The 24,366-nt window shown below is 40.9% G+C and overlaps 1 protein-coding gene across 2 annotated transcripts in view; it reads right to left on the reverse strand.

The window, feature by feature from the left end:
• The window catches only part of SLCO4C1 (solute carrier organic anion transporter family member 4C1), a 100,567-nt gene that overhangs the window by 74,169 nt on the left and 2,032 nt on the right, over positions 1–24,366 (reverse strand). The window contains exon 2 of one of the 2 annotated variants that reach the window (XM_065550249.1): positions 15,523–15,786. The exons of the other annotated variant lie outside the window; for it this stretch is intronic. Within the exon in view, the coding sequence (XP_065406321.1) occupies positions 15,523–15,786 (264 nt within the window). The remainder of the gene's footprint in view (positions 1–15,522; positions 15,787–24,366) is intronic. 2 annotated transcript variants of the gene reach the window in all.

The raw sequence follows: 24,366 nt of genomic DNA on the forward strand, positions 1-24,366 counted from the left end.
CAGGAAGGAGGGGGAAGGAGTTGAGGAGGCTGGGAGAGTTACAGAGTGTGCAGCTACAGCTTGGAGAAGAGAGACTTGCACTGTAAATAAAGTTCTGTTGAAGTTGTTAATACTTTGCCTGGTGGATACAACATTTTGGCGACGAGGATGGATCTTCTGCCTCTGAATCCACCTGCACCCTTTCTGCAAAGCCCAGGTGAGCCTCCAATTGCTTTTACTGCCTGGATCCGTATGTTTGAGACTTATCTGCTTGCAATCAGTGCTACAGAGATTTCTGAAGTAAGAAAGCGTGCTCTGCTAATCCACTGCCTTTAAAAAGACAGTATATTTTACACTTTTCCCCTTGTAGATGATAAATATGAGACTGCACTCACTGCATTAAAGAACTTTTTTGTGCCAAAAGTGAATGCAGTAGCTAATCACTACAGATTTCGCCAGCATGAGCAGAAACCAGGGGAGACTATAATGCAGTATATGGCTTCCCTGAGGAGTCTGATTGTAACTTGTGACTTTGGGAATATGGCAGATGAGATGATTAGAGAACAGCTCATTGAGAAAACAACAATGCTTCATGTAAGAGAACGCTTACTTCTAGAACCACAACTTACACTAGAAAAAGCAATAACCATTGCTACTCAGATTGAGTCAGCTACAGCTGAAGCCAAAATAATGAGCCAGGGTACAAGAGGCTCAGTCCAGGCTGTGACTCCTTTGCAGAAAAGTTCACTATCACTGCAGACAAACAATTGCAAAAGGAAAACTAATGAAAAGCCACTGAATCAGCAAATGCAAAATACAGTAAAAGCATGCTTTCACTGTGGATCCCCACAACATCTTGCAAGCCACACAGGATGTCCAGCAAAAGTAGCTCAGTGCAATCATTGCAAAAAGATTGGGCATTTTGCTAAAGTATGTCGCAGTAGCCAGTTCAATCAACAGGTGCATGCAGTTACAATACCAGATGTTACTGTGCTGAGTGCAGACAAAATCACTACTGCACATATTCCAGAACAGATAAAGTGCACTGTAAATGTTTCTGCCATACCCTCAGGCAACTCACACTCTATTCAGCTAATGTTGGACACTGGCTCAGCAGTATCTATACTACCTGAATCCATCTATTTGCATTACTTTAAAGATGTGCCTCTTACTGAACCCAAACTTCACTTGGTATGCTATTTGAAAAAACATATTCCAGTACATGGCTGCCTGCCAGCAATAGTTACTTTTGGTGATCGCTGTGTAACTGCGGAGTTCTACATTGTCCACAAAGGCACTGCTATCCTTGGCAGAGATTTATTAGCTGCTTTAAATCTCAGGGTAGTTAATGGACGAATTGATCTTCCTCAGCAAAGCACTCTTGCGGTACATACCCCAGTTTCAGCTGGGACCCTGTGACGTTGTGCAGTCTATATGGTTTTATAAAAACATGATAATAAGTGAATATAATGTAACTGGGATAGTTTTAGAAAAATATGGTAAAAAGTGTATATAACGTAACTGGGATATGCTTCATGCAAAAGCTCTCTTGTAAGGTATCATTACAAAGCTTATAATCTACTGAGTGTGATCATCCGATTTGTATAAATGTACCACTCTTGTATCTAAAACTAGAAATATAAAATATAACTCTGAGGCCCTATTGTAATTATGTAAAGTGTGGGCCATTAATGATGGTTTGGAATCTTGATGACTCCCATTGTCTGCAGATGGCTGTGTTTACCTGTGAGTCTTCCTGTATGTGTGTGTGCTGGCAAGTGAGTAATGAAGTCTTGCAGTGACATGTGATCATGTCACCTGAACTGGAATCCATCTTTAACCTGGTGCTTTTCCAGTGAGGGGGGGTGGAAACCCAGAGGGACAAAGGGTTCCCGCCTTATACAAAAGATATATAAAGGGGTGGAAGAGAACAAAGGAGAGAGAGGAGCCATCATGAAGAATCCCCTAGCTAACACCTAAGCTGGAACAAGAGCTGTACCAGGGGAAAGAATTGTGCCCAGGCTTGGAAGGTATCCAGTCTGAGAAAAAAACTTACTGAAGCATCTTTGAGGGTGAGATGATCTGTATTCAGTTTGATTAGGCATAGATTTGCACATTTTATTTTATTTTGCTTGGTGACTTACTTTGTTCTGTCTGTTACTACTTGGAACCACTTAAATCCTATTTTCGGTATTTAATAAAATCACTTTTTATTTAGTAATTTACTCAGAGTATGTATTAATACCTGGGGGAGCAAACAACTGTGCATCTCTCTCTATCATTGTTATAGAGGGCGAACAATTTATGAGTTTGCCCTGCATAAGCTTTATGCAGGGTAAAACGGATTTATTTGGGTTTAGACCCCATTGGGAGTTGAGCATATGAGTGCTAGAGACAAGCACACTTCTGTGAGCTGTTTTCAGGTAAACTTGCAGCTTTGGGGCAAGTGATTCAGACCCTGGGTCTTTGTTGGAGCATACGGGAGTGTCTAGCCCAGCAAGACAGGGTGCTGGAGTCCTGAGCTGGCAGGGAAAACAGGAGCAGAGGTAGTCTTTGCACATCAGGCGGCAGCTCCCAAGGGGGTTTCTGTGATCCAACCCGTCACAGACCCAACTCCAGGTTGAGGAGAAACTCGGCTGTGCTTATGGGTTTCTGCATAAAGTTAAAATGCGGAATAATGTGTTGCCTGTACGACAGAAATTACGGTGCTTACCATTTTCAGTCAGGGAAGCTGTTTCAGAGGAACTTAGAAAACTTGTTCAAAAGGACATTATTGAAGAGATTAACTCCTCGGAATGGGTTTCACCTATAGTAGTGACGCAGAAGAAGGGTGGAGACATTGGCCTTTGTGTGGACTTAAGGGAGCCAAATAAAGCTATTGTGATTGACAGCCATCCTCTTCTTCACATAGAGAAAGTATTTGCAGAACTCCGTGGGGCAAAGATGTTTTCTACTCTTGATTTGCAGAGCGCATACCACCAGGTTATGTTGCATGAAGATAGCAGAGACCTCACAGCATTTATTACACATGAGGGACTATTTCGTTTTAAACATGTTCCATACTGTCTCGCATCAGCCCCAAGTGCCTTTCAAAAAATGATGTCATTGATTCTGAAGAATCAACATGGAGTTCAGTGCTATTTGGATGATATTATTGTGTTTGGAAATAGTACTGAGGAGCATGAGAATAACCTGCAGTCTGTACTAAATTGCATCAGCAAAGCAGGCCTCAAGCTCAATAGGTCCAAATGCAAATTTAGACAAACTGAACTCTCCTTTCTGGGGCATACAATTTCACAGGCTGGACTAAAACCTGATCCAGATCATATCCTGGCAATTTCAAATGCTCCTCCTCCAACAGATTTGCAAACCTTACGTTCCTTCTTGGGTCTTACCTCCTGGTATGCAAAATTCATTCCCAATTATGCTTCTGTCATTGAACCGTTACGAGAATTACTACGGAGAAGTTCAACCTTAGTGTGGACAATGGATGCACAAGTTAGTTTCGAAAGGGTGAAAGACTTGATTGTACATAGTCCAGTACTTGCACTATTCAGTCCCGCATTGCCCACAATTGTAACTACTGATGCTTCTGATTATGGACTTGGGGCTGTCCTCACACAACTTCATGAGGACAACACTGAGAGGACTGTTGCATTTGCTTCAAGGACACTAAGTAATGCTGAGAGAAAATATTCCTCAGTTGAAAAAGAAGCACTTGCTTGTGTCTGGGCTACTGAAAAATGGAGAACTTACCTGTGGGGCCGCACGTTCAAGTTGCGCACAGACCACAGCCCTTTGATGACGTTGCTCACCACGAAAGGGCTGGGAAGAGCAGGATATCATATTGTTAGACGGTCTGCAAGACTACTGTCTTTCAATTATGAACTGGAATATAAGCCTGGAAACGAAAATGTGGTAGCTGATTGCCTCTCTCACCTGCCTTTGCCTTCACCAGATGGTCCACCAGAGGATGAGGATATAGTAGTTGCGCTTATTACAAGCACTCTTACTGCAGTTACAAGAGAACAATTTCAAGCTGCTTGTTCAGCGTGTCCAATTCAACGAAAACTATGGTAATTTCTGACAAAGAGATGGCCCAGTAACCCTAAAAACCTTGACCCAGTTTTGCTGCCTTATTTTAGAGTTTGGGATGAACTTTCTTTGCTCGATGGCTGTGTGCTATGAGGTACACACCAGCTACTTGTGCCAGAATAATTACAGTCAAAACTCATACACCTGGCACACGATACTCATCAAGGAATTGTCAGAACCAAACAACGACTACGGGGTCTGTATTGGTGGCCAGGGATGGACTCTTAAACTGAAGCACTCATAAAATCCTGTGTCACTTGCCAAATGCTTGATAAGACAGCAGTGACATGTAACCCTCCATTACAGCCTGTTCCTCTTCCTGAATCTGCATGGGAAAAAGTGGCAATTGACATTGTAGGACCCTTTGACACTGCTCCAATTGACTGTCGTTATACCATCACTTAATAGACTATTTCAGCAAATGGCCTGAGGTAGCGTTTACACCGCAAATTTCTTCTGCTACAGTAATTAAGTTTCTCTCTTCAGTTTTTAGCCGGGAAGGTAACCCCAAAGAACTGGTTTCAGATAATGATAGTCAATTTACTTTCCTGGAGTTTGAAACTTTTCTAGCAGAGAGGAACATTTTACACAGGAGGTCATCCCTATATTACCCTCAAGCCAATGAAGAAATCAAACGGTTTAACAGAAGTTTGAAAGAGAGTTCGGAAACAGCTAAACTGGAAGGGTGATTGTGGATACCCTTCACTACTGATTTCTTGCAAGCATACCAGGCTACACGACATGCCACAACGCAAAGATCACCCGCAGAGTTACTTCATGGGAAACAAATGACTACTAAACTGAACATTGCTGGATTGTTAAAGGCACGACCTGATGCTCCAAACAAGGATGATGTGAGAAAGACAGTTGAACAGAGCCAAGCAAAGTCTAAGGCTTTCACAGACAAACGGCGGGGTGCTAACGAACCAAAGTTTGAGTGTGGTTCCTTTGTTAGAATACGAAAACCTGGAATCTTACGCAAAGGGGACCATAAATTCACAGCTCCTCTTAAAATCATAGAGAAGAAGGGACCTTACACCTATTGACTTTCTGATGGGCAGGTATGGAATGCCTCTTATCTTGCACCTGCCTATGCACCAAGAGGAGATTATGCCAATACCCAGTCTGCATTGGATGACTTCACTGTAGAACCAACACAACAAGACATTGCACTGAAACCGGGGCTTGAGAGACGGCCTGTCAGACTCAGACGACCACCTGCCTGGACTAAAGACTATGTTATGTAGTATCTACAGTGTTTTCAGTGTAATATTCCTGCCAACAGTATAGTGTCTTGTTTCATATTTGTTCCTGGGGTTAGAACAATGTTTATTTTAATTTGGAAAGTTTCTTAAGAGAGGAGGGAATGTGATGTTTAGATGCTGCTTGTAATTATTAGAACTGGGAGCACTGGCTGTTGGGAGTCTGAAAGGACAGGAAACAGGAAGGAGGGGGAGGAGTTGAGGAGGCTGAGAGTTACAGAGTGTGCAGCTACAGCTTGGAGAAGAGACTTGCACTGTAAATAAAGTTCTGTTGAAGTTGTTAATACTTTGCCTGGTGGATACAACACCAGTGTAGGGGCCCTAGACTCCCCACTCCACTTTAGGAAAAGGATCTGCATAGGAGGATCAGAGAGGTGTTCATTACCCCATTCATCAATGAGTGTTCTCACCCAAATCTACAGAAATCTTGTTGTGGCACCCCAATTTTCAGGACAAACTCCCAATACAGATGGATTTTAGATCACTTTTAAAGTTAAAGTTAAAAGCAGTTCCTTGGTGGTACACAGTTGAGGTCCTATAATCAATAGGTTTCTTAGCTACAGACCCAGTAACTATCAGTGGCCCTGATATGGCATAGAAATTTGAGACAATTCAAATATTCAGATGCATAGTGGAGCCCTTTCAAATATTATTCCTTAAAGAAAAAGCTCTGCCGTTGGGGCAAAACTTCCAGATGGAGCCCCTTTGCATTCTGCTTCAGGACAGAGGCTGAAGGCAGAGAGTAATGTGCACAATAGACCCTCAAAAGTCTACCAAGGGTGTGAAAGTACTCATGATCAGTATGGATACAGCACATGTCAGACAGCAAGAAGACACCTATCTTTGCTTAGCAATCCACAAATAAGAACTCATCTCCTGGAGTCAAGTGGCTTAGGTACCTAAGGTGTTTCTTACAGGAATGAGGGCTTGTCTACACTTAAAGCACTACAGCAGCACCTCTGTAGCACTTCAGTGTAAACACTAAATATGCAAATAGGAGGGATTTTCCCAACAGTATAGATAATCTACCTCCCCAAGAGGCAGTAGCGAGGTTGACAGAAGAATTCTTTTATCGACCTAGCACTGTCTACACCGGGGATTAGGTCAGTATGGCTATATCTCACAAGGGTATCGATTTTTCACACCCCTGAAAGATGTACCTATGCTGAAGTAAATTCCTAGTGCAGACCAGGCCTGAAATTAGGTATGCCTTGCACCACACAAAACAGCTAGAGGTAAACTAGCTGGTATAGCTGCCTCCTTACAGCACTTAGCCTGGTGGTTAGCACACACACTTGGGATGTGGAAGACATTGAGTTCAATTCCCCTAGCTACAATGGGAAGGATTTGAACAATGACCTCCCATTTCTCAGGAGCATGCTCTAACCACTAAGTTATCATATAGTCTGATGCAGAGTTCCTGCAATCATCGAATGACTATTAAATATTCATAGTTAGAGAGAAAGACTGACTCAATAGCCCAGTGGTTTAGAGACCTAGGGTCCAGTCCCCTTGCTCCAATCCACTCTTCTGCTAGTTATCCTCAGTGGAACAGCTTCAATAGGAGAGACTAAGGGAGCATCATATCAGACTATCCCATAGCCCAGTGAACACTACCTTCTCCTCTGGACTGATTTTGAATAGGATCTGCTCCAGTAGGCAACCTCTGAGCATGCCTATCTAATTGGCCCTACCCATGATTTAGGCAGACTAACACCTATCTTCCCCTGGTTCATGAAATCATCCAGGGGCTTAGGCTGAAAATGATATCTAGAGGCAGTAGTGCACATGCCCAGAGGCAAAAACTTAGGCACAGCAGCTACTTTTATCCTGAAAATTTAGGTGTTCAGTGAATCTAGGTGCTTATGTAACCCACACACCTCCTGGCTGTGGTATTCTGTCCCATCTTGTGGCTGGCAGGGGGGAGGGACGGGAAGAGAGAGCGAGCGAGCATGTGTGTGTGTGTGTGTGTGTGTGTACGCGCTCTGCTCTACAGCCTTAGCTAACAGCCAGTTGACTTTTAGCTCATGCGGTAGAAGCAAAGGGAAAATTACTTTTCACCCTGCTGATAATCACACCTTTTTGTCAACTATTGGAAATGGCCGATGTCCACCTTGATTGCATTGGCCTCGTTAGCACTACAAAAGTAATTTTCTCTCTTGCTATTTACCCCTTCTTGTCAACTTTTGAAAATAGGCCACTTCCACCATAATTGAATTGGCCTCACTGCCCCCTCCTCCCCCCCCCCGGTAAGGCAACCCCCATCTTTTCATGTGCTGTATATATACATACACACACGCACACACTGCTTACTGTATTTTTCACTCCATGCATCTGATGAAGTGGGTTTTAGCTCATGAAAGCTTATGCCCAAATAAATAAGTTAGTTTCGAAGGCACCACAAGGACTCCTCGTTGTTTTTGCTGATACAAACTAACACAGCTACCACTCTGAAACCTGACAGAATGAAAGGTAACTGTTCCACTCTATTTGGCCCTGGTGAGGCCTCAGCTGGAATACTGTGTCCAGTTCTGGAGAGTCCAAAGGAAAGCAACAAAAATGATAAAAGGTTTAGAACACCTGACCTAGGAGGAAAGGTCAAAAGAACTAGGTATGTTTAGTCTTGAGAAAAAGAGGAACTGAGGGGGTCTTAATTATTAAGAGCTGTTACAAAGAGGATTGTGATCAATTGTTCTCCCCTCTGATGTGGGGGGCGGGAGGAGGACAAAAAGCAATAGGCTTAATCTGCAGCAAGGGAGTTTAGGAAAAACTTTCTAACTGAAAAGGTAGTTAAGATCTGGAAAAGGGGTCCAGGGAAAGTTGTGCAACCCCCATCATTGGTGGCTTTTAAAAACAGATCAGACAAACAGCCTGTAAGGGATGGTCTAAGTTTACTTAGTCCTGCCTCAGTACAGGGGGCTGGACTTGATAACTTCATGAGGTCCCCGCCAGCCCTACATTTCTATGATTCTATGTCAGCACCTAAGTGTTTGTGCTCATAGTCCCCACAAGTCCATTAAAACCCGAAGTGCAGTTACAATCACTCTGAAAGTGTAAGGGTAAATGTAAGTAGGACTATAGCACAATAAGCAGTATTCTTTGTATATAGGTATGCATACATGAAGAATACTTAAAAATTATGCAAATTAATTAATCCATTTTCTTTTTATTTTTCATATCAGACCGATGTGCTCTGGGCAGTATGTGAATTACACATGCAAAAAAGCTACATTAAGAAATCATTACAGTTGCAAAGTCAAACACTCAAAAGTTAGGAAATGCAAGACCAGTTTTAGTTTGGCTCCTTTTTCAATATGCATTATGCTACAGTCTTTAATTACATGATCATCACAGGAGCCTCTGCTTCATTCAGTGCACAGGCTCACCCTGCTCTGGGGTGAAATCAGACTTGTGTAATAAGGGAGGCTATTGGCTGAAGGACCACTACCTCATTTGTTGCAGAAGTTAGAAGGTCTTCAGTGAATAGGCAGGGGAGTACAGGAAAAGAAATAATGTCTCACGAGCAGGGCAGATAAATGCACCTCTGAAGACCAGAAGAAATCGTCCATTCCTCATTTTCAAGTTAGTGACTATTATGATAGCACATCTTCAAATGAGACTGTAGGGTGAGCTGCACCTGAAGTCAATGGAAGTTGTGATTTGAACATATAAAGTGCTATATAATGCTAGCCATTTCAGATTGGGCACTGTGAGAATTAGTTGATACTTCTGCTTTTAATCTCAAGCCTCGCTTCCCCATCTGTAAAAGAGAGGTAATACATCCTCATGTCACAAGGATGTTACAAAAGTTAGTTCGTACTACGGGGAGGAGCCCAGAAAACCCCATAAAGAAGTTAATATTGTAGTCAGAGCAGGGTTTGAATAGTGTGCTGTAAATTAGGTATGGGACCAAACACTGAACCAGAAGAAAACAAGGAGTGAGCACCATTCATCCCATATACTGAAAAGTTCAGGGGGAAGAGGACCCCAGTGTTATCACGTGTATACCTTATGAAACAGCCTTTAAGCACAAGGTAACTGAATTAGGTTGCCCAAGCAAGCGCATATTAGTATTTTTCAACTTTGTGTTTTACTTTTCAGCCTTAATGTTCTTTAGATATATTTTGTGTGTGTGTGATTTCCTAGTTGTTTTTAAAAAGGAGCAAACAAATTCCATCATAGGGTATACTGACACTCACATGGTTCATTGGCAGTGTAGGAACGTTTTGTATCTACTACCACCTCTGGCACTTGAGGTAATAAAGCAAATTAGCGCAGTAGTAGCCTTGCTGTAGACCAGAAGGGGGATGACACTTTGCCACATGATTTCACAACTATTTGCTGACCAAGGAATGGTGACTCCACTATGCACACATATAATACCCAGAAAGCTCCTCTTATGCAAGTTATCCCTATATTACACAAAGTTTGCTTCCTTAGAGTGATGTCCTTTCTTTCAAGTAGTATTTCTTCTTGTCACAAACCCAATAGCCTGGAGCATCCTCAAAGTTTTGTATGCATTCCAATTATCCCTTTTTCTGCATTAAACACTTTAGAACACTGAGGCAAGGCTTAACATGTTCATTCTTCTGGGCATCCCATCTGACTTCCAACTTCAAGAGCAAATTTTTTCAGGTAAATATTGACTAACAAAAACCTGAAAATTTGTCACACTAACTACAAAAACAATATCACATTTGAATGAGTCATTTTTGTTAGTCTTCTGCATTAGACCATCTGTGTTAAGCAGTGTACAAAGTAGATTTAACTTGCCTGTAAAACTTGGGTCCAGGTGTTGCTGTATGAAGTTTTACACTGACAGGTAATCTGACACTGACAGGGATGGAGAGGGAAGCAAGTATCTGCCCCCATTTTAGTATGCAACTTTAACTACTGTGTGCTATCAGGTGCCCCCATTGTAAGGTCATTATAGATGTATACATGGTTGTGACAATGACATTCAAGTATTATGGAAGAGGTGGAAACTACCTCAACATGTCATCTGTTCCTCCCAGCCCCAGTACCTTATTTTTTCTATTCCAAGTAGGACACTTGAGGAAATCTGACAAATTGCTGGAAAAAAATGCTGCTGTGTATCTATAGCTGCAAAGCAAATTGTACTCATGCTTTTCAGCAAGTTAGATCTGACTGAGTGATTTCTGAAGCACTCCTAAAAATTCAGCTTTTCAGATGCTTTATCCTCCTGCCTTGACCTCCCTCTTCACTCCCTTATATTTCTAAAAGCAGCATGATCTAGTGAGCTCAGGGGGCAATTAATAGTCTAGTCCAAACTTTGGCACTGCCTTGCTCTTTGGCCTTGGCAATTCACTTAATTTGTCTCAGATTCCCCACATGGTAAGTGGGGATAACATCTTAGCAAAGATATTTAAGGATTAGTCAGTGTCTCTACCATGCTTTGAAAAATGTTACGTGATCAATATTGTAATGCAAGCCATTATATTGTGAGACGCTCCTACTGAGTCCAGGGGGATTAGGAATGTTTCAAATTGCTTTTAGCTAATAATTTAGGTTTTAGAGAAGTCATTTAATATGCTCACTTTAAGGCAACAACCTATTTATCCATACTTGATGTGACATTGCACTCCCTATTTTTATAAAAATATGTTTATAAGCGTGGAGATGATGTAACTGGAATATGCTTTATGCAAAAGGTCTTTTGTAAGGTATCATTACAAAGCTTATAATCTACTGAGTGTGGTAATCCGCTTTGCATGAATGTATCATTCTTGTATCTGAAACTAGGAATATGAAATATAACCGAGGTCCCATTGTAATTATGCAAATTGTGGGCAGTTAATGGTGGTTTGGAATCTTGATGGCTCCCATTAACCAAGACAACTGGCTGTAAATGGCTGTTTACTTGTAAGACTTCCTGTATACATATGTACGCCAGCAAGTGGGTAATGAAGTCTCACAGGACATGTGACCATGTCACCTGAACTGGAATCCATCTTTAACCTGGTGCTTTTCCATTTAGAAGGAGGGGTGGGAACCCAGAGAGAGACAAAGGATTCCCGCCTTGTGCCAAAGCTATTAAAGGGGGGGTGGAACAGAACAATGGGGACTGCAGTCATGAGAAATCCCCTAGTTGCCACCTCAGCTGGAACTAACAAGAACTGTACCAGAGGAAAGGATTGGGCCCAGACTAAGGAGGAGTCTAGGCTGTGAAAAATCTCTGAAGGTGAGATTTACCTGTATTCAATTTCTTAATGTAATTAAGACGGCTTAGACGTGTGTGGTTTTGCTTTCTTTCACTTGGTGACTTACTTTATTCTGTCTATTATTACTTAGAACCACTTAAATCCTACTTTTTATTCTTAATAAAATCACTTATTAGTGAACCCAGAGTAAGTGATTAATATCTGGGGGAGCAAACAGCTGTGCATATTTCTCGATCAGTGTTACAGAGGGCAGACAATTTATGAGTTTACCCTGTATAAGCTTTATATAGATTAAAATGGATTTATTTGGGGTTTGGATCCGATTGGGAGCTAGGTGTCTGGGTGCTGGATACAGGAGCACTTGCTAAGCTGTTTTCAGTTAAGTCTGCAGCTTTGCGGGGTGGGGGGGTTTCAGACCCTGGGTCTGTGTTGCAGCAGGCATGCGTGTCTGGCTCAACAATGCAGGGTTCTGGGGGCCCAAACTGGCAGAGAAAACAGGCTCAGAGGTAGTCTCAGCACACCACATGAGAGTCCCAAGGGGGTCTCTGTGACCCAACCCATCACACCTGACATATGTATGGTTTATGAAATACTGTAATAAAAGCTAAGATGGCCCTCAAAGATCAAACAGTTTGACAGACAGTTGTATTCATGGCCTTACAACTAACTACACATCACACTGCATATTGTAAGTATTCACTGTAAGTATAGTGGTTAGAAAGGGCATATGCAGGAATTTAAATGTGGCTCCTCCCCCAAGAAGCTCGCTGCCCCCCCCCCCCACCTAACCTGGGAAGAAGCTTGCTGCCCCCTCCCCTCCCCTGCCCCAGCAGGAGGTTTCCCTTCCCTGCCTGTGACCCCAGGGCCAGAGAAGCTCTATGCCCCTACTTGCCCCCCTCCACCTCCAAGTGGTTAGCCTTGTGCTTCATACTGAAGAGCACCAAGTTAAATGCTGACAGAGCTAAATACTCACTTTGAGAGTTCTTAGCACCGCGTACTCTAAGAAAGAAGAAGTTATGTTTCCTCTTTGTACAAACCACATTTCTAATCAACATTTCAGAGGAACTTAATGAAACTTCTAAAGGTTATTAAGTAATTCATTAACAATGTTCACTCAACCTGGTATGAATAATTAGCAGTAGTATAGATATACAAATTAATGTCAGTACTCTACAGTAAAAATTCCAAATGATTAATAAAACAAATATATAACAACTGAATTATTAGAAACAAACATTGAATTTTTTCCTTGAAACAAAAAGGCCATCAGGACGTCAACAGTTCTGGTGCACACAAGTGAAGGCATGCATAGGAAAAAAGGCTTAGAAAGATGGAAAACAAAAGATTTTTCAAGGAAAAATAAATACCACTTTTCTACTATCTTTCTCCCTTCCAAAATATCAATAGGAGACGGTATAAGTCAGCAGTAAGTGTGCACAGACTATTGATGAACAACTATTTCTGGGGCTGATCTACCCACAGAGGTAGTTGACTTTTGGCTTCAGGGTCCTCATATTCTAGGTTCTCTAGCTTTGAGTAGGGCACACCAAAGACGGAGGCGGGTTACTAGAAATGTAGCATGGGGGGGAAAAAAAAACAGTCAAGTCAGAGAGGAGAGGTGCTGTGCTTATATTTTTGGCAACAAGATCTTCTAAATACAGTTGTTTAAAAATAGGTCTACAATTTCATGCTAGTGTGATTGCAGTCTTAGATTTCTTCCTAATGTGCAATAGCCTCTAGTCTTACCTATGAATCATGATGAATGCCACCATCAGTGAAAGTTTTTCAACAACTTTGCATAACCACACTTTGATGTTAATCTCACTTATGTTTACCTTAGTACTTCGCTTTCCTGAGTCAAATCATTTAGAGTAAAGCCATGCCAGCACATGTCCCTTCAAACATCTCTCTCAAAGCCAATAGATGAGGGGGACACTGTGGAGGAAGCATGCTCAGCCCTGAAGGCAAGAAGCATCATTTGCTACTACACAGAACATTTTTGCCTGATAAGTATCGGCTTAGATGTGCTTAAGCCGTGTTTCCAGAGTACTAGGCAAATAATGGGGGACTTCAGCCCTTTGTTACTAACGGGGGGTGTAGAGTTTTTAAGGACACATGCACCATGAAATAGAAATACAGAATTTGCAAAACATTTGCTTATCCTGAATTAAGAAATTCTTCATAGCCTGTGCACAGCATCTGCAGCCATTTCACCTTGCAAGATATGACATGCTAGACAACAGCACGGAATTATAAATGGTAACTTAGTATAGAAATTTTTTTCAGTGAAAAAACTAGGCCTACAGCATATTTTAAAGGAAGCACCAGTATAGTCCAGCAAGCCCACTAGACCCCACTACAAAGAAGTAAGAATTGAAGGAAGTTGGAATTCAGCCAAATCAGTTTTATGATGGAGAATACATGATAGGATGTGGTGGTTGGAAAGATTTAATCACTTTGTTGGATATGTTCACTTTATTAAAAAAAAAAAATGGCAGAGCCACAATGCATGTCAGCCTAGAAACATGACATGAAGGTTTTCCTGACACTTCACAGTGCTAGGTATTCTGACAAAGTGTCATGTGTATATCCAGCAAGCACTGAGAAAGCATCAAGTGTAGAATCTTGATTTAATGAAGTGACAGAAGTGTATCACATATACACAGAACAGGAACTTCAACACTGATGGACACTTTGAAAGAAGTTTCCCCAGCATTACCTGCTAGAAGCAAAGAGCAGAGTTTCTGAAGGGATAAAAATCACACACAGAAAAGATCAATACCATCTCCAGTGCAGTAGTGTCAGAGGTAGATCCAATTACAAATCCACACATGCACAAAACACTTTGCCTTTTTCCCTCCTCAACATTGTACGGTCAACCCACATCAGAAGTCCATTTCCAATACTTTGTTAGAAGCCAAATTTTCCTAGACTTTGGTTCTATTAACACAGCACCTGGCCACGGTCCAGGACCCTGTTGTGCTAGGTGCTGTAAAGACACAGAACAGAGATAGTCCTGCCCCAGAGAGATTGCAATTTAAGTACTCCCAAACAGGCTGAATAAGTGTTGCATATCTGGCACAAATACCTTGCAATGCCAGCTCCAAAAGTGCCATGCGAACGCCTGTTCTCACTGTCTGGTGACGTTTTAAATAAGAAGCAGGCAGCATTATCTCACATAAATGTAAACAAACTTGTTTCTCTTTGTGATTGGCTGAACAAGAAGTAGGACTGAGTGGACTTGTAGGCTCAAGTTTTGCATTGTTTTGGAGTGCAGTTATGTAACAAAAAAATAAATCTATATTTGTAAGTTGCATTTTCACAATAAAGAGATTGCACTATAGTACTTGTCTGAGGTGAACTGAAAAATACTATCTCATCAAAAATATAAAAGCGAGCAATGTACGCTTTGTATTCTGTGTTGTAACTGAAATCAATACCTTTGAAAATTTAGAAGAACATCCAAAAATATTTAAAAGTTTCAGTTGGTATTCTATTGTTTAACAGTGCAATTAATTGCAATTACTTAATAGTGATTAATTTTTTTAGTTAATCGCACGAGTTAACTGCAATTAATCAACAACCCTACTAAAGACAGAAAATTGAGATAAGGTAGCAGTTAGTGAAGTTTAACATCAAGATTTAACCTTAATGGAGAAGACACCACCAGTAATTTAATAGTGCCTGGTACTTTGCAGCACATAAAGAAGGCATTGCTCTACATCAGTAGGGAGCCCAGTCTGCCCAGAGACCTTAATAAGCCACACAAAAAACTATGAGATGGGTACAACTGTAAGCACACCCAAAGCCTCAGTAAGCAATACTATGTGGATACAAAACAAAAAAAGGGAACATATCCCACATGTTCCTCTGCACTTGATACCCTAATCTAGATATACACTTTCCTATCCAAATATATAGGGATCTATTCAACACAACTCTGTGCATATTCAGTTATCCTATTCATTGTTAGAAAAATTCCAAAAATACAAAAATGAGCTTACCTTCAAGTTTAGATCCATATTGGTATATTCCAGCAGCAAAGTGTGGCAAGGCAAACACAAGTGATCCCAATCCTATCATAAATGATGAAAAGGCGAGCCATCTTGGTTTGTGCCCTCTTTCTCCAAAGAAAGCTACAAACAGCGACAATACACAAAAAGCAATGTCATAGCTTGCAGAGATGACACCAGTGAGGGAACTGTTCAGCTCAAAACGTTTTTCAATAGTGGAAATACTAACATTTACTAGGCCATTCACCACAATACCTATTAAAAAAAAAAGAAAGAGAGAGACAGACAGACAATTAGACAAACCAAATAAGTATTATTTTCTTGAAAAACTACTGTGTAATCTTATCACTGGATCACGTGCAAGTTCAAATTCAATCTTGCCATTCAATCGCTCAGCTCTTTTGAAAGAGAGTTTAGTGATCATGACAGCAAAGAACTTAATTCAGACCTTAGCACTGGGCAATTTTTTTTTCCAGATGAACAGTTTACAGAAAGGTTTTGATTGACCTGAAACTATTAGTGAGAGGAGATTTTGCCACCCTCCATCTAGCGTTTAGCCTAGTTGTTAGGGCACTCATCCAGGATGTGGGAGATCCAGATTCAGGTTCAAGGCACCATTGGGCCCTCTTGATCTGGAGCTGCAGAGACTCTCAGGACCGCTTAAAGTCTTGTCTCTACTTGCAGCAGCACATAATTATGTGTAGCTACATGTTTCAGTGAAAGGCAGGCTGCATCCCCACTGTGTTGTGTAGCTACACATGGCAGTGAAGGGCTCCAGCAGGACAGTAACACTGCTAAAAATAGCAGCATAGACAGGAGGTACTGCTCTGGTGTGTAGAGAGCCATACAGTGTATATGTCCTAAGGTTACATCTATAGTGCACACCTCTTGCGATGGCATATATTGTTTGAAAAGCAGGCTGAATCCACACTGTTGTGTGTAGCTACACAAGTCAGTGAAAGGCTCTGGCAGGGGAGAGGCAGCAGGGAAAGGCTGGGCAGCAGGGAGCTGCCAGAGCCTTTCCCCACTGCAGGGAGCTACAGAAGCCTTTCCCTGTGGCAGGGAAAAACTCCTGTAGCAGGATACTACACTGCTAAAAATAGCAGGATACTGCAGTGTAGGTGAGGAGATACTGCTTCGGTGATTATATACCCATGGTATTTACCCAGTATGTACCCACAAGGTTCAGGAGTGCTTGTACTCTACTTGCCTAAACAGTGCTTCACCTTCTACATGCGATATATACCTGTACTAGCTAGACATGCAGTGTCTGTACTTTACACACAGCTATAAGCATAGACACAAACTTATATAGCAGCCTCTCAAGGATGCCCTATAGGCAGAAACACTACTCAGACCATCTGCAGCATACCCTTCTTGCTGCTAGCCCCACGCCCAGCATAACCGTTTCTGCAAGGCTTCTGAGGGGTCCTCAGTCAGTCTTACAGCTTGCCTCCATAGTTTCTGCACTGAGGGAAATCCTTAAAGCCCAGTACTGGGCCAGGGAGAATGACTTAATTGCCACACCTAGCATAAAAGGACTGGAGAAGGGCTCACCCTATGAACTGTAATATCCAAGCTACTACTACTTAATTCATATGTTGGAGTACGGGGGGGGAGAGGGGAGAGGAATTCCAGTATTCAAGGCCACTATGACAGACTGTTGGTGTGATGGGTTGTTTTTTTACTGGGGGGGGGAGGGGAAGAGAGGAGTACACCAAACACAGTGGTGACTAGAGGCCTTAATGACCTAAAGGAATGAGCAAATATCAAGCTGGTTTTCTGCTTCTGTCATTTTTTTTGGCATATGTATAGCACTTCAAACATCTACTTAGGTCCCTGAGCACTCATATGAAGTAGGTAAGCGTCTTTATATTGTAAAGATGGGAAACTGGCTCACAAGAGTTAAATACCTGTACACCATAAAAGTGAAGTAGGTCAGTAACTGATTACAAAAAACTGTTAAACGTTCTTATTGTAATTGGTCATTGGTTTAGTTACCTATGTTCAATCACAGACTAAAATAACAAGCAAATTCATTTATAAGAGTTTAGATAATAATTTAGTGCTAAATGTAATTGCTGGTAAAATAATGGTTAATGGCTCCTCATTACTAAAGGAGCAAAACAGTTGCTTTAGCAGAGATGGAAGCCTGTTGATCCAGACACTATACTGTTGGTAACTCCCAGGTCTTACTCTAAGAGTTCTTAGCACCCGAGTAAATATTAGCTAAAGAACAGTGTTTCAACTACTTGCATTTCTACAGTATGTGAAGGCTAGTCCACAGTGTGGTCCACAAGAGGTACTGCACCAAAGAACTAGGATGTTAATTGCAAGTCATTAATCTTTGACTTACTTTATTAAAACTAGTCATTACTATTTTAACTTTTTACTAGGACTGTCGATTAATCACAGTTAACTCATGCAATTAATCGCAATGTTAAACAATAGCATACCACTTGAAATTTATTATATTTTTGGATGTTTTCAAATATATTGATTTCAATTACAACATAGAATACAAAGTGTACAGTGCTCACTTTATATTTTTTTACAAATATTTGCACTGTAAAAATGATCAAAGTAGTAGTATTTTTCAATTTACCTCCTACAAGTACTGTAGTGCAATCTGTCATGAAAGTGCAACTTACAAATGTAGTTTTGTTACTTAACAGCACTCCAAAACAAAACAATGCAAAACTTGAGCCTACAAGTCCACTCAGTCCTACTTCTTGTTCAGCCAATCGCAAAGAGAAACAAGTTTGTTTACATTTATGTGAGATAATGCTGCCTGCTTCTTATTTACAAGATCACCAGAAAGTAAGAATAGGCATTCACATGGCACTTTTGGAGCTGGCATTGCAAGGTATTTATGTGCCAGATTTGCTAAACATTCATAAGCCCCTTCATGCTTCGGCCATCATTCCAGAGGACATGCTTCCATGCTGATGATGTTAGTTAAAAACATAATGCGTTAATTAAATTTGTGACTGAACTCCTTGGGGGAGAATTCTATGTTTCCTGCTCTGTTTTACCAACATTCTGCCATATATTTCATGTTATAGTTGTCTCGGATGATGACCCAGCACACGTTGTTCATTTTAAGAACACTTTCACTACAAATTTGACAAAATAAAAAGATATACTAATGGAAAATTTCTAAAGATAGCTACAGCACTCGACCCAAGATTGAAGAATCTGAAATGCCTTCCAAAATCTGACAGGGATGAGGTATGGATCATACTTTCAGAAGTCTTAAAAGAGCAACACTGATACTGAAACTACAGAACCCAAACCACACGCAAAAAAAAACACACCAACCACACACCAACCTTCTGCTGGTGGCATCTGACTTGGATGATGAAAATGAACATGCGTCAGTCTGCACTGCTTTGGATAGTTATTGAGCAGAACCTGTCATCTGCAAGGACACATGTCCTCTGGAATGGTGGTTGAAGCATCAAGGGATATATGAATTTTTAGCGCATCTGGCATGCAAATATCTTGCAACGCCAGCTACAACAATGCCATACAAATGCCTGTTCTCACTTTCAGGTGACATTGTAAACAAGAAGCAGGCAGCATTATAGGGTCCAGAGTGACCTAGACAAACTGGAGGATTGGGCCAAAAGAAATCTGGTGCGGTTCAACAAGTGCAGAGTCCTGCACTTAGGAAGGAAGAATCCCTACAGGCTGAGGACCCTGACTGGCTAAGCAGCAGTTCTGCAGAAAAGGACCTAGAGATTACAGTGGACAAGAAGCTGGATATGAGTCAGCAGTGTGCCCTTGTTGACAAGAAGGCCAACGGCATATTGGGCTATATTAGTAGGAGCATTGCCAGCAGATCCAGGGAAGTGATTATTGCCCTCTCTTCGGCACTGGTGAGGCCACACCTGGAGTAGTGTGTCCATTTTTGGTCCCCCCCCCACTATGGAAGGGATGTGGACAAATTGGAGAGAGTCCAGTGGAGGGCAACAAAAATGATTAGGAGGCTGGGAAACATGACTTACAAGGAGAGGCTGAGGGAAATGGGGTTATTTAGTCTGAAGAAGAGAAGAGCGAGAGGGGATTTGATAGCAGCCTTCAACTACCTGAAGGGGGGTTCCAAAGAGGATGGAGCTAGGCTGTTCTCAGTGGTGGCAGATGACAGAACAAGAAGCAATGGTCTCAAGTTGCAGTGGGGGAGGTCTAGGTTGGATATTAGGAAACACTATTTCACTAAGAGGGTGGTGAAGCACTGGAATGGGTTATCTAGGGAGGTGGTGGAATCTCCATTCTCAGAGGTTTTTCAGCCTTGGCTTGACAAAGCCCTGTCTGGGATGACTTAGATGGTGTTTGTCCTGCTTTGAGCAGGGGAATGGGATAGATGACCTCCTGAGGTCTTCCAGCCCTAATATTCTATGATTATCTTCTGCAAATGTAGACAAACTTGTTTTTCTGAGAAATTGGCTGAACAAGAAGTAGGACTGAGTGGACTTGTAGGCTCTAAAGTTTTACATTGTTTTATTTTTGAATGCAGGGTTTTTTGTACATCATTCTACATTTGTAAGTTCAACTTTCATAATAAAAAGATTGCTCTACGGTACTTATATTAGGTTAACTGAAAAATATTTCTTTTGTTTTTTACCTTGCAAATATTTCTAAAATCAAAAATATAAAGTGAGCACTGTATACTTTGTATTCTGTGTTGTAATTGAAATCAATACATATGAAAATGTAGAAAACATCCAAAAATGTTTAAACAAATTAATTGCGCAATTTTTTTTTTTTAAATCGCGCAACGGCCCTACTTTTTACCCATTTGTATAACTAAGTGGCCAAAGGTTGTTTTTTTTCCTTCCTCTTTCCCACTACTAAGTGTTTCAGATGTGCATTGGTGTCATGTCACTGTCTGCTTGAACCTTTACAATTGGTATGTGGCTTTGACAATTTTTGTGACCAGCCATAGTTTAAATTTCAGGATAATAGTTTTATTAATCACTCATCCAAGTACCGGAAAACAATTTACAAACAACTTAATAAAAATATTATACTGCGTTATGTCTGGTCACAAAGCTTGTCGAAGCCACATGTGGATTGGCTGTATCGATTTTATTCTTCTCAGCTTACTCCTGGTGTCAATAATAGTCCTACCCAAAATGTGAAAATAGCCCTCCCTCCATTTGTCCAGGGAAAGAAGTGACTCCAGAGTGGCAGCAGTTTATTTGGAAACAATAATGAAGACATTGTTTTCACATTCTGTCACTCACTTTGAAGAGCTATTACTAGTCCCTCCCACAGTTGTGAACTGCAGCATCTTTTGTGGTTATAATTTATGGTGACTCAGACATGCATCCTAGGATGCAATTATGCACTTTTATATTGATCAAAGGCCACATAAATCAGATATTAAGTTAATCATTATGTATAGTATATAGTTAAATTACTATACTATAGAAATATAGGCCTCATCTGAACTTGAAATGACAGCAGGTAAAAAAAAAATTGTCCATTTTTCTATCCATTGCTAACTATTGCAATATCATCTTTTTAAGACCAGCTATTTGACTACAAAATCTTTGTAAGTTGGAGTCCTAAGTGTGCCCAACGTTGCCTTCAGTTAAAGCAGTGATACATATGCACACCAGTCCTTTACAAATTGCTATTTATTTTTGGTTTTATTCTTTATGTAAAAATGTTATATGCTTAGATGAGATGAAAGTTGAGGATTACTGTATCTAGAAGGTTTAGAGCAGCAATGCTCATCACCAATTAGTCACAAGTTCCACAGAAGATATAAAACTATGTTGAATGATTAGGCAGGTACTTTAGTATTTGGGGGGGGGGGGGAAGGGGTGGCATGTCTACAATGAATTACCTTCTTTGAGGTTTCTGAAATTTGAAAACTGAAATACTTAACTGTAACTACATTAAAGTAATTGTTCCCATAGTAGAATGGGGCAAAGTAGAGTTACAGTAGTTTGGACTGCCATAACTCAGCATCTACATAGTCCTAATCTGTGGGGGAGTATTATTTGTTAAATACAATCTGCATTTTAATTTCCTGGCTCTGATACTCCTTAGAACTACAGTATTCTTGGAAGTGTGGGCCATTCCTTCCCCGACACACAAACATTCATATCAAACAATAACTTTACAATCTAACTTTCAAGATACACCTTTTATCTAGATTAGTCTCCTCTTCCCTCCCTTTCCACCCTCATCCAATTTCAAAGAGGACATCATGACCTTCCTGCCTTTGACAGGTCATTAACAGCTGAAGATAGAAGGAGACCTATTCTAATTAAGACATTTAGCATCCCACTACTATAAAAAAGAGGGAACCATTCAAAATGCAGTCTAAGTCTCATTGAGATACTATATCTGATTATGCATAATTTATTTGATTTACTATGAAAGTCACTGTAGTACCTAAGCATTTCACAGATATTAATGGGTGTATCCTCACAATACCCCTGTAAAGATAGGGAAATGTTATCCCTATTTTACATATGGGGGTCCAAGCCACATAATTTTGTCTACATAAGGGAAGTTTTCTAAAGAGCTTCCATTTGTGTTAGCTACATTGTTTACACGAGGGATCCCAAGGTTTCATATTGCAGAAATTCACATAGTCATTTACTTGTGCAGTCAAATGGATACAAGATTAAAGAACTACTGAGAACACAGAAAAACTTATCTACATCAGTATTCCCAGCCTGCAATATTGGCAAATTTAGGTGCTTCTCCTAGTGTAACCATAGCCTGCAAGATAAAGGCCCAATCATGCAGTCAGATTGGTGTAGGCAAGCTTCAAAACAGCTCTGCACCCTTCCACCAATCTGGACCTCTGATACCAAGATCAAGACCTTAATGAATTACCCAAGGTGGTCTGTTGCAAAGCCAGAAAACTTCTGAGTCCTAGTCCAGTGCCTTCGTTATAGAACTACCTCAGGCCCCAACAAGCAACACTTAAATATATGCTTAATTTTAAATATGCGCTTAAATTATTTGATAGAGCATGACCTCAGTTCACAGGATACAAGTTTAATATATAATTAGAAATTGTTGAAATGTTCCTCCCTGTTATTCTGTATTTACATGTTTATTTTCTGATGTTCAGCCAAACATATCCATTGCCAATTTTCATTTGAAAGACCCACTATCAACTTAAGTTTGGCCTGATTTAGAAAATGTTAAGCCTTTGTGAACAGAAACTTTTTCTACTCTTTACAATTCAAATGGAAGATATTTTATGCATACCTTTGCAGTGTTTAAAAATAAATAAAAACAAACCATAAAAGCAGTATGAAATGGATTATGAACACATGCCACTGAATTCATAGTCCAAGATGAGAGAAATGCAAGTAAACAAATACCATAGTGATACATTTAGTAAGACGTGTTAAAATCTAGTGTAAAGTGTTTGTACTAAAACCTCCTTATCTATTACTGTATTTGTGAACCTTGACTATTCTTTTATCAAAAACAAACTATTTTGAGCAGTGGGGGTTGGATTCATAGAGGGCACTAAGGCTCAGCATTGTAGTGCTGAACTTTCAGGTGCCATGCTGCCAAGCGACATTCACAATCCTCAAGTTCAGCACCTAGACCAGTGGTTCTTAAACTTTTTTTTTTTTTTTACACTGGTGACTCCTTTCATACAGCAAGCCTCTGAGTGCAACCCCCCCCCCCTTATAAATTAAAAACTCTTTTTTATATATTTAGCACCATTATAAATGCTAGAGGTAAAGCGGGACTTGGGGTGGAGGTTGATTGCTTCCCCCTCCCCCCGTAATAACCTCGTGACCCCCTGGGGGTCCCAACCCCCAATTTGAGAACCCCTGGCCTAGACACACTGTACAATGCATAGGGAGAGCTGGACACCTAAAAAAGGAATTCACTGATGCCAGCACACTGAGGGGGTCCTGCTGAAGCTAGCCAGTAGGAAATGTTGAGAAGAGGAAGTTAAGTGCCCAAGTCCACCTCCCTCCACTCAGGATTCAGGCAGAAACCCTCTCCTAGAGTTAGAACCACTGCGCTTAGATGCCTTTTTACCCAGAAGCCCAGTGACTAAAGCACTCACAGAAGATGTAGGAGTATTTTGGAGTGGGTTTCTCTTGACTGCTCCTGTTGAAGCTGTTCCACTTTGTATAAAATAATTGATAATTCATCAGGCCAGAAAGAGACTCTATAGCCCAGTGTTTAGGGCACTCACCTGGGATATGAAAGACCTATTCCACATTATGAAGACCATAGATTTTAACCCAGGCCTTTCATATCCCTCATGACAGTGGTTTTCCAACCTTTTTTCCCATTTGCAGACCCCTAAAAAATTCTGAGTGGAAGTGCAGACCCCTTTGGAAATCTTTGACATTGTCTGCGGCCCCCAAGGAGTCTGCAGACCACAGGTGGAAAACCACCGTCCTATGAGTGTTCTGACCCAATGGTTCTCAACCTTTCCAGCCTACTGTACCCCTTTCAGGAGGGTAATTTGTCTTGCATAACCCCAAGTTTCACCTCACTTAAAAACTACTTTCTTACAAAATCAGACGTAAAAATATGAAGTGTCACAGCACACTATTACTGAAAAATTGCTTACTTTCTCATGTTTACCATACAAGTCTAAAATAAGTCATGAGCCCCAGGGTTGAAAAACACTGCTTTAGTATATAGAGTCTACTACTACTAAAGTATATAGAGTATACGTGTCATTGTCTGTATGAAATTTTAGTTGGTACTGACTTTGCTAGTGCTTTTCACGTAGCCTGTTATAAAAGTAGGCAAATATCTAGATTAGTTGCCGTATCCCCTGGAAGACCTCTGCGTACCAGTTGAGAACCACTGCTGTAACCA

This window comes from Chrysemys picta, chromosome 6 (assembly GCF_011386835.1).
Source record: "Chrysemys picta bellii isolate R12L10 chromosome 6, ASM1138683v2, whole genome shotgun sequence".
NCBI lineage: Eukaryota > Metazoa > Chordata > Testudines > Emydidae > Chrysemys > Chrysemys picta.